The sequence below is a fragment of the Marmota monax genome, unplaced genomic scaffold (genome assembly GCF_021218885.2).
Source record: "Marmota monax isolate L192 unplaced genomic scaffold, Marmota_monax_Labrador192_F-V1.1 WCK01_AAM20220418_F8-fsc00071, whole genome shotgun sequence".
In the NCBI taxonomy this organism is placed as follows: domain Eukaryota; kingdom Metazoa; phylum Chordata; class Mammalia; order Rodentia; family Sciuridae; genus Marmota; species Marmota monax.
In genome coordinates, this window is record NW_026695217.1 from 2103152 (window position 1) to 2113700 (window position 10549).

Genomic DNA, 10549 nt, shown 5'->3' on the forward strand with positions numbered 1-10549 from the left:
AATTGCATAAAAATGCTATTTATGCTAAAATGTCACTTGTTAAATTGCAATATAGGTATTACTCCTAAGTGAATATTTTAATGTACCAATTTTAATTTTAATATAAACATGTACAAACAATAGTAAGGAAAAGCTTTGGGGGGTTCTCAATAATTTTAAGTGTAAAAGTGTCAGAGATCAAAAAGTTTGAGAAGTGGTGAACCACACATGATTAGGTGACAAGTTCAATATTTTTAACTTCTCAGAACAGTAAATAAGTTTTATTTCAACTCTGTACATTTCATGGTTGTTTTAAAATTTACAAACAATTTCACATGTAATCTTAAATTTATTCTCATGAGAAAATGATTGCCACCTTAGGGCTTAATAGGGTGCCAAATTAATCCTACCCAGTGTAGAACGTTCCCCAACCTGCCTCTCTGTCCCTCAGCTTTGCTAAACAATTGTTCTCCAGTTGCAAAGTAACTAGGAAATATCACTGTTGTAAAACAGTGGAGAAAAATTCTTCAACGATCACTCGTGGGGCGGGAGGTGAGTCTTCTCAATGGACCCTGAACGGTGACTCCTGGGTTTTCCCTGACTTCCATCAACCTAGCCTGGCGGAAGTCCCGTGCCGCCCTCCGCAAGCGTTCTCCAGAACCGCGGACTGCACGCCCCACGCCCACTGGGGGCGCCCAAGCTCCGCTCACCCTCTCCAGGTAGGAGCGGGCGTGGGCAGGACTTGGCTGCCAGCTCCGAGGCACCTGACGTCAGCAAGTACCCCAGCAGGGCCCCGGCCACGCCCTTTCCCCCGCCTCCTGCCGACGGGCTTGCACTGGGGCACGATTGGCTGGCAGTCGGCGGGCGAGTGGCAGCCAGGCGCCTGCCCGCTTGCGGGGCTTCTCCTCAGCGGCGTCGCAGGGTCCATTGACCACCTCAGCCTCCCTCCGAGGTCCGTATGGCCTCAGGCTCTCAGAGAAGGTGTCCCCACGCTCCCCGAAGGCTCCGGCGCGTCTCCGGAAACCGCGGTCAGGAGAAGTGGCACCACCGCTCGACAGCCTAGCGCGGCCGTGACGTCAGGCGGGCGCGAGCTGCGATTGGCCAGAGCATGTGGTGTGGGAGGGCGCTGGTGCAAGTGGTTGGGCGCGCGGCTCCGGGGCGGAGCCAGGGAGCGCCGAGCGCTGCTCTCCGAGCTCAAAAGGGGCGCGCTCCTGGGCCGGCTCGCATCTCAGGCCTGAGGTACGCTGGCATGGGTGGGAGGTTGCGGGGTGGACTGGGAGCACAGGACGGGGCGTGGGGACTCTGCGAGCCGCGGAATTTGGGTCACCGCGGCGCCCACTCCCCCTGGGCCCCGGGTGCCCGGCTGCAGGCGGGTGGGTTCTGGGGCAGGCAGCACTGCCAGCCGTGGGAGTCGGCGTCGACGGGGACGGCGGTGGGCGCGTGGACCGGGAGGGACTGGGCAGGGTTTGGTGGCCCCCGCGCCGCGGCTGCGGACTCCGCCTGGGCTCCCTGTGCTGCGGGGAAGATGGTTAGAGAAATGCTGGGGCTGGTACGGGAAGTCCGGCGTCCCCTGCGGAACCGGCCTGAACCCCTGGGTTACTGCAGCGTGGGCGCCTTCACTTGTCTGCCCTGGCAGGAGGAGGTCAGTCCAGCCTTGCTCCTCCAGTTGGAGGGCGGGCTTGCAGGTTTTGTGTCTTGGTATCCGTGTGCCTGTTTTAAAGGAGTGAGAGTGTGTGTATCGGAAATTATGGAACAAGTTCTTCTAGCTTTAGGCATTTTAGACTTTGCAGGAAAGTGTAGAAAGCGCTTTAATAACTGGTTAAGGGGAGAAGAGTTGCTCATTGGGAGCATCCTGGGCTCATATTAACAGTTTTAAGTTTAAATCATATACGGGTGATTTACAGTACCCTAAATGAGTCTGGATTGCAGGGCAAAATCTGGCCTGCTGCCAGTTTTTGTTATGTCCCATGAGCTCAAATGTTCTCATTTTTAAATGAAGAAGAATCAAAAGAAAATACTTTGGAACACGAAATTTAAGTGCAATTCAGATATCAATTTCCATAAATGGATTGATTGGAACACAACCACGCTTAGTGTACACGTTATGTGTGTTTGGGGCATTACCTAGTTCTTGCATTGCTTAGTCTACAAAAACAGAGTTGATAATGTCTGGCCCATTATAGAAAAAAAGTGCCAAGCGCTGCAATGACATCCATTGAATATAGTAAATTTCGCCTATTTAGAATGAAATTAGCTGTGGAAGTATTATTGAAACAGTCACACAAATTATTTTACTAATTAGGAGCCCAGATTGAAAAAGACTGAATTAAATCTCACTGGGACATTGGTAAAAAGTTTTGGAATGTTTAGCATTGAAAAGTGAATTCAGCAAACATTGGTATGCAGCATTCTTGAGCAGCTTTGTAGAGGCAGGGAATGGCAAAAATATTTGACTCTGGAAACACGGAATCCAGAAGTCAGTGTAAAAAAAAAAAAATAGGTTGGGGCTGCATCATAGATGAACAAGACTCCTTAGGAAGAGGGGCATACAAAGGAAGAAAGACTGTCTATGAAGTGCTACAGAATCTCAAGTCAAGAATTGGAGTAGAAGGCTGGGATATAGCTTAGTTGGTAGAGTGCTTGCTTCTCATGCACAAGGCCCTGGGTTCAATCCCCAGCGCAAAAAAAGAAAAGAAAAAGGAAGAAGAAGAATTGGAGTAGGATGTTGAGTTGGCAGTTAAGAGAATGATTGTGGTAAGTGATCAGCTGTGATTATCGGTAGGAAAAATGATGGTCAAAATAGGGCTGACCAGTGGGCCAGCAGCATTCCTGCAGGAGCCCAGTGAGATGAAGAGTGGCAAGGCTGCAGATTGGAGCAGCAGTCATAATTGATAATCCGTGAAATGGCCAAATTCATTATTGGGCTCAGATCTAGAACTGCTCCTTCACTAGGGTTCTATGACATTCAGAAATATGATATAATGGACTTTCTTTCTCTTAATATTAGTGTTTTAGGAAAGATCAGACAATTTGTAACAATGCCTGAAATAAACACCAATCATCTAGATGAGAAACAAGTCCAACTCCTTGCAGAGATGTGTATTCTTATTGATGAAAATGACAATAAAATTGGGGCTGACACCAAGAAGAATTGCCACTTGAATGAAAACATTGACAAAGGTATTATTATTATTTTCTGGGCATTTCAGGTTAGCTGAGAAAAGTACTCTGGTAAAGGAGATTCATTCTTTCTTTCGTGGTGGAGGGGAAAGGCCAGGGGAGTGCTGCACCACTGAGACATATTCCTAGCCCTAGGAGATGCAATTCTTAATCCTGTATCTTATGTTTGATTCCAGTTATGTGATATAATAAAAATCTGCCTTTCTGCCTTCCTTGGTTAATAGCTATTTCCACTTCATGTCTTTTGCTATACAGGTTTCGTGTAAAACTGGGAATAGACTAATTTATACCTGTTGAGCCTTTAAGCCTTTCTTTCTAATGAATGGAGAGAGGCAGGTATTGTAAAGGGGTGCATGTGTCTTCACAACTCCCCCAATAACAGAAGACTAATGGCCAAAGCTGAATATCTCTGAAAAAACATTTGGCCTGTAGCAAAGCTGCCAAGATCACTATTTCTTTCACTTGGCAGCTAACTTCCTTGCTGGTATGCCAGAACTCTTCTCCATTATAGCACAAAGATTATTCAAAGGTAGAAGACTATGGGAAAAAAAGCAAAAATGGTAGCAAGTTGCTAGTAGTATTCTGAATTGCAAGGAGATAATTGGGCAAATAATTGGTATTTTTTGACTAATGGTATTTCTTTTGCTTTCAGGATTATTACATCGTGCTTTTAGTTTCTTCTTATTTAACACTGAAAATAAGCTTCTGATACAGCAGAGATCAGATGCTAAAATTACCTTTCCAGGTTAGTACACTTAATGTACAAGGTAGATTTTTGGGAACTCTATATTTTATTCTTTATCACCAAACTTCCTGGAGCTATGTCAAAAAGGAAAATCCTGGGAATGACATAATTTAATATTCTACATAAAATAAACTTACAGAATGTGTGCAGCCTAATTAAACAGCAATAAAGAATATATACTCAAGGGATAGGGGTGTGTGTGTGTGTGTGTGTGTGTGTGTGTATAATGTTTTGTTTTGTTTTGTTTTTGTGGTGCTGGGGATCCAACCCAGGGCCTTGTGCAGGCACTCTACCAAATGAGGTATATCCCCAACCCTGTATATATGTTTTCTAAAACTTTGGGTCTTCTACAAATTTTTGTCTTTTCAGTTAAGGAGGCATTAATAAAAATCTTACCTACAGATGTCCATTTTACAAAACAATTACTGATAGCCCATTATAACTGATTTTAAAACCCTATAAGATCTTTTAACTTATTTACCTGTTAATTCATAAAACTTTTTCTTGATCTTTCATACCTACCTTGAAGAAAAGTTAATTTATACCTGTATTAACATTTTCCAGGTTGTTTTACCAACACTTGTTGTAGTCATCCATTAAGTAATCCAAGGGAGCTGGAAGAAAATGGTGCCATCGGTGTAAGGCGAGCAGCACAGAGGCGTTTGAAAGCTGAATTAGGAATTCCTTTGGAAGAGGTAACCAACTTTATTGAGCAGTTATATAAGCTGAAAAATAAGTGTATAGTAAGACTTTTTTAAAAATATATGTTAAAAATTCTTTGGGGGGCTAGGGTTGTAGCTCAGTGGCTGAGCGCTTGCCTTACATGCGTGAGGCACTGGGTTCGATCCTCAGCACCACATACAAAAATGAAGGAATAAAACGGGGATATTGTGTCCACCTGCAACTAAAAAAAAAATTCTTTTGGCATCACTGGGGACCGAACCTGGGACCTGAGACCTTGCACATACTAGGCAAGTGCTCTACCACTGAACTACTCTTCTAACCCAACACAATTTTTGAATAAAGAACATTATTTAAATTTTGATTTCTTAATATCACTTCTCAGCATTTCACTCAGTACTGAAATCAGTTGATTTATTAATCAGTCTATAAAATTGACTAATTGGTCAAAACAATGATGGAGGGGCTGGGGTTATGGCTCAGCGGTTCTATTGCATGTGCAAAACCCTGGGTTCGATCCTCAGCACCTCATAAAAAAAATAATAATAAGTGAAATAAAGGTGTTGTGTCCAACTACAACTAAAAAATAAATATTAAAAAAAAAAAAAAAACAATGATGGAGCCAGGTATGGTGGCACATGCCTGCAATCCTAGCAACTTGGGAGGCTAAGTCAGGAAGAGCACACCAGCCTTAGAGATTTAGCAAGGCCCTCAGCAACTTAGCGAGACCCTGTCTCAAAAAATTAAAAGGGCTGGGGATGGAGCTCAGTGGTAAAGCACCCCTGGGTTCAATCCTAGTACCCCTCCCCCCAAAGTGGCTATTTTCTTGTGGAAATTGTAGAATCTTGAACTACAAATCTGGTTGTGCAAATTGAAATAATTCAGTTTGCAGGCATGGTGGTACCACCTATAATTCCAGCTATTCAGGATGTAAAGGCAAGAGGATAACAAGTTCAAGGCCAACCATGGCAACTTAGCAGGACTGTCTCAATTTTTCAAAAAAGGGACTAGGGGTGTAGCTCAGTGGTATAGTGCCCAGGTTCAATCCCTAGTTCCAAAAACAAAAGCCATGAAAAAACCCTTTTTACCCCTGCTGTTGTCCTATGTATTTGTTTATTTTTACTGGTTCTTTTTAGTTATACTTGACAGTAGGATCCATTTTGATATAATTATACAAACGTGGAATATATTTTAGTTAATTTAGACCCCATTCTATTTAAAAACACCTAGGTAAATAAAGAGTATGACTGTCTCATCTAGTTAAAATGGTAAATTTTTTCTCCAAAAGTAAATCTAAAACATGAATGTTATATTTCTAGTTTAACTACTGTTTTTTTAAGTAATTTTATTTTTAGTGCATTGTGGTTATACGTAATAATGGGGTTCATTTTGACATATTCATAGAAGCAAATAACATTTTTCTCTATTAGAATGTCTAGTACTATTCCCTCCCCTTCCCTCTCCCTCATCCTCTTCCTTTTCTCTAATGGACTTCCTCTTTTTTTTTTTTTTTTTTTAACAATACCTTTATTTGTTTATTTTTATGTGGTGCTGACGATCGAACCCAGTGCCTCACATGTGCAAGGCTGGTACTCTACCACTGAGCCTCAGCCCCAGCCCCAGCCATTTTTAGGCCAGGGGGGTACTGGGATTGAACCCAGGGGTGCTTTACCACCGAGCTCCATCCCCAGCTCTTTTAATTTTTTGAGACAGGGTCTCGCTAGGTTGCTGAGGGCCTTGTTAAATCTCTAAGGCTGGTGTGCTCTTTCTGTCTTAGCCTCCCAATTGGTGTGTTACACATAATATTGGAATGAATTGTGATGTTTCTAAAATTTTTTGAAAAAAAATTCAACTATGTTTGGTTCTATGAAAAAAAATTTAAAACATGAAACAATGTAATAATTTTTCCATTTATCCTCAATAAGAGAATAATACTTTAGAATTTTTAATGCTACAACTGTACTGCTGTTCAAGATATTGATGAAATGTGGTGAGTTAATTTTGGATTACTTCTTGTTGAGGTTTTAATATTTCTTTTTACATCCTAGGTTCCTCCAGAAGAAATGAATTATCTAACACGAATTCACTACAAGGCACAATCTGATGGTATCTGGGGTGAACATGAAATTGATTATATTTTGTTTATGAAGAAGAATGTAACTTTGAATCCAGATCCCAATGAAATTAAAAGCTATTTTTATGTATCCAAGGAAGAACTAAAAGAACTTATGAAAAAAGCAGCCAGTGGTGAAATTAAGGTTACTCCATGGTTTCAAATTATTGTGGACACATTTCTCTTTAAATGGTGGGATAACCTGAATCATTTGAATCAGTTTGTTGACCACGAGAAAATACATAGACTGTGAATGTGTAAATGAATGATTATTGAAAATTTTCCTTATCTAGTAAACTTAGGATGGTTTTATTGTTGTTTTAAAATTGGATTCCCCATTAGGACAAGTTTCATGATATTTGGATACATTACAACCAGAGTTTGTGTGGGGGAAAAAATTCAGTTGGCATATAATTTTGTTTCACACCCCATCTACATGCACTGTTATTTGTAAAAAACATTTATGAGAGAATTGTAAAATGAGAGAGCAAATAAAACGTGAACTGTCCAAATACAGGGTTATGACAAATTGAAGAAATAGTAAAGTTCTTCATTTTTTTTATATTCTGAAAAATATTTTCAGAACACTCTGCTTGCTGTTGGCCTGGTGCTTTATATATAAATGAATTTGTATCATAGTCCAGAAAAATGAGCAAAGAAAACTGTTTGCTTAGATCCTTTAAAACATTCCTTATTAACAGATTAAACTGTCAGAGCAGGTTTAAGGAAACCTGTGCACAGCCAACTCTCGGTATCCACACAGGTTTTGTTTTGGGACTCCCTTCATACCAAAATCTGCAGATGTTTAAGTCCGTTAGTTTGCCTATGATCTACACACATCGTCCCTTACACTTTAAAACATCTCTGGATTATTTAATAATGTAAATGTTACATAAAGAGTTGTTACACTATATTGTTTAGGAAACAATGGCAAGGAAACGTTTAATACACATGATTTTTTTTCCAAATATTTTTAATCTACAGTTGATTGAATCCTTGGATATGTAACACAGATGTGGAGGGCCAACTGTATATCCTAATTTCTGTCATTCTAAGTTGATTTTGTGATTCAGCCTTTCTGAAAGTATCATTTTGATACTTAACAGTCAACTGTTAACTTTTGGTAATGATTTTTTTTTAATAAATTTTCTTTTAAAAAGTATTTACAACTGCAAATTTTTACAGTGCACATTTCTTACTCTCTGTTGGGAATTGCGTCATACATTATAGGGTTAAGAAAACTATAGGCACTATGGACATTTGTTCTGGATAGTTCTTTGTTGTAGCATTAAGCAGCATCTCTGGGCTCTACACATTAAATGTCATGACAACCAGAATTACACCAGATACTGCCAATATCCACTAGGGGGCAAAGTTGCGCCTTGGTAAGAACCACTGTTCTATATCTTTAGTAGGGGAAGAATAGCGTGAAAAATCTGCATAGATTCAGATTATGCAATGGGTGTATGTTAAAAATGTACCTTGATTAATGCACTTTTTAAAATTGCCATAGATTTCTCAAATTTGAAATCTTAAAAATAGTTTTATTATCTTTAAATGCTGTATAATAATAAAAAAAAATTATTTCTTACAAAGCTAAATGTTTTATAATTCAATTTCTTGTTCATCCTGAACAATTAACTTATAACTTAAGACTGTGTAACAAGTATTTTATTGAGAAGCAAACACAATAAACAGTTACCACATTTTAATACTGTTGTCTAGTTTGTCAAATATTAATAAAATAATAGGTTAGACCTCTATTTTTTTTTTTTTTTTTTTTTTTTTTTGGTACCAGGGATTGAACACAGGCATTGCTTAACCATTGAGTAAAATCCCCTGGCCTTTTTATTTTTTATTTGAGTCAGTTTTGCTAAGTTGCTTAGGGCCTAAATAAGTTGCTGAGGCTGGCTTTGAATTCGTCATCCTCCTGCCTTTGCCTCCTGAGCCACTGGGATTACCGGCCTGCGCCACTACATCCAACTCCATCTATAGTCTATATTTTAATATTTTTAGTTATAGATGGACACAATGCTTTTATTTATTTTATGTGGTGCTAAGGATTGAACCCAGTGCCTCACACATGCTAGGCAAGCATTCCACCACTGAGCTACAACTGCAGCCCTGTCTATAGTATCTTTTTTTTTTTTCTTAATGAAAGAGAATTTTTTAATATTTATTTTTCGTTTTCGGCTGATACAACATCTTTATTTGTATATGGTGCTGAGGATCGAACCTAGGCTGCACGCATGCCAGGCAAGCGCGCTACGCTTGAGCCACATCCCCAGCCCCTGTCTATAGTATCTTAAATATGTTAAATGCCATAAATTTCAAATAGTTCTTTAGTTTTATTTTCTAGGAAGTTTTAGACTCCTCACATGTGATTACTTTATAGCTGCATATAAGGAGTAGCTACTAAATTGGACAATGCAGTCTTAAATTGCTACCTGGTGCTTTGTAAGTACTAGCAAGTGTCAGATATTACTATTACATTACTAGTGTGCCACTGCAGCACATATAAGCATAAATGACTTAACTCCTTTGAACCACTGCCTTTTTATGAAGAATAATATTCTCCTGGAATATACCTACTTCTGACCCTAAAGGCAAGAATTTAGGTATGTTCGTTCTAAATTTGAAAGCTAACAGATTTTTAACTTTTTTTCATAAACTAAAATTCTTAGTCTCCAAAATATTCAATTATTTGATTCTAGACAAACCATTGCCAGCTCCCATTCGGAAAAAGCAGAGGTGGTTTATGAGATTGTCTTCCATACTCATATTGCCAGAGAATAAGGGAGGAAGGAAGGGAAGTTATTTTCTTACAGTGCCTTTCTGGAAGCTTAGGCATGTTAGCAGACAACTGGGGCATGAAAGAAAACAGGTGCAGGACTGATCACACAGCCACATTCCAAGGATAGGGTCGTAAGCAGATTTATTGTTAGGCCCCTGAAAGATTGCTCTGCAGAAAGAGGGAGAGCGGCAGGACAGGGAGAGCAACAGCATCTCCCCCTTGAGCATTACGTTTTATAGTCGAGAATCATGGCTGTGCGTTAGGGGCGGGCTTAGCCCTTGTGACTGGCATAGCAAGCATCACCTGACTTTGCAGAAGGCAAGTTTCTGTTCGTTGGGAACAGACATGGGCATATCTTTTCTCTCTCAAGGAGAGACCAGTAAGTTTTTATCTCGGGTGAGTTTCTATTTCTTGAGAATAAGAACAGCATTCATAAAGTGGGGGTGAGGAAAGGAAGATGGCTGTAATTACGCCAACAGAGCATGCCTAGGGTAGTTTTCAGGTGACATTTGTCCTTCTGTCCATTCCCTTGAGGATGCTTTATGAAGAATAAAACATTTCCTCAGGTGGGTCAGTCCCATATGTCGGACCTTACCATAGTGGGGGCTCCCTTGTGGGTTGAGGTATGCTGAATCCCTTGACAGGTGGGTTTGGTTTTGCCTTTTTAATTTGTTTTTTTTTAATTTCAGCTATATCTCTTCCTTGACCCAAAACTGGATGCTTTTGCAGCCCTAACCATGTACTTATGCATTGTACAGAATGGATTTGACCATATATTTGTGTGCATTTAAATATCATGACAAATAATTTTATGCTTTACAATTGTCACACATTTTTTACCTTATCAGTGACATGCTTTAGACTCCCAAATTTAAATCTTAGCACATAATTCTTTTTTATTTTCATAAAGGTGAAAGAATAAACAAATGGTATATTCAGATAATGGAATATTAATTATTCAGTGCTATAAATAAATGAGCTATTAAGCTACAAAAATAGATGCACAGCGCCAAGTGAAAAAAGTCAAGGAAAAGACTGCATACTGTCTGATTCCAAC

At 39.8% G+C, this 10549-nt stretch overlaps 1 protein-coding gene across 2 annotated transcripts; it reads left to right on the top strand.

The window, feature by feature from the left end:
- Nucleotides 1–807: 807 nt before the first annotated feature.
- Nucleotides 808–8410, top strand: Idi1 (isopentenyl-diphosphate delta isomerase 1). Of its 2 annotated transcripts, none has more exons than XM_046432136.2 (5): nt 808–960; nt 2987–3159; nt 3812–3904; nt 4469–4599; nt 6634–8410. In XM_046432136.2, exons 1-5 carry the CDS (start codon nt 938–940, stop codon nt 6949–6951), a joined length of 738 nt encoding a protein of 245 aa, XP_046288092.1. In that variant the 5' UTR covers nt 808–937; the 3' UTR covers nt 6952–8410. The 2 variants fall into 2 exon arrangements, with proteins under 2 accessions (XP_046288092.1, XP_046288091.1); XM_046432135.2 differs by having other exon boundaries at nt 821–1218.
- The last annotated feature ends 2139 nt before the right edge of the window (nt 8411–10549 follow it).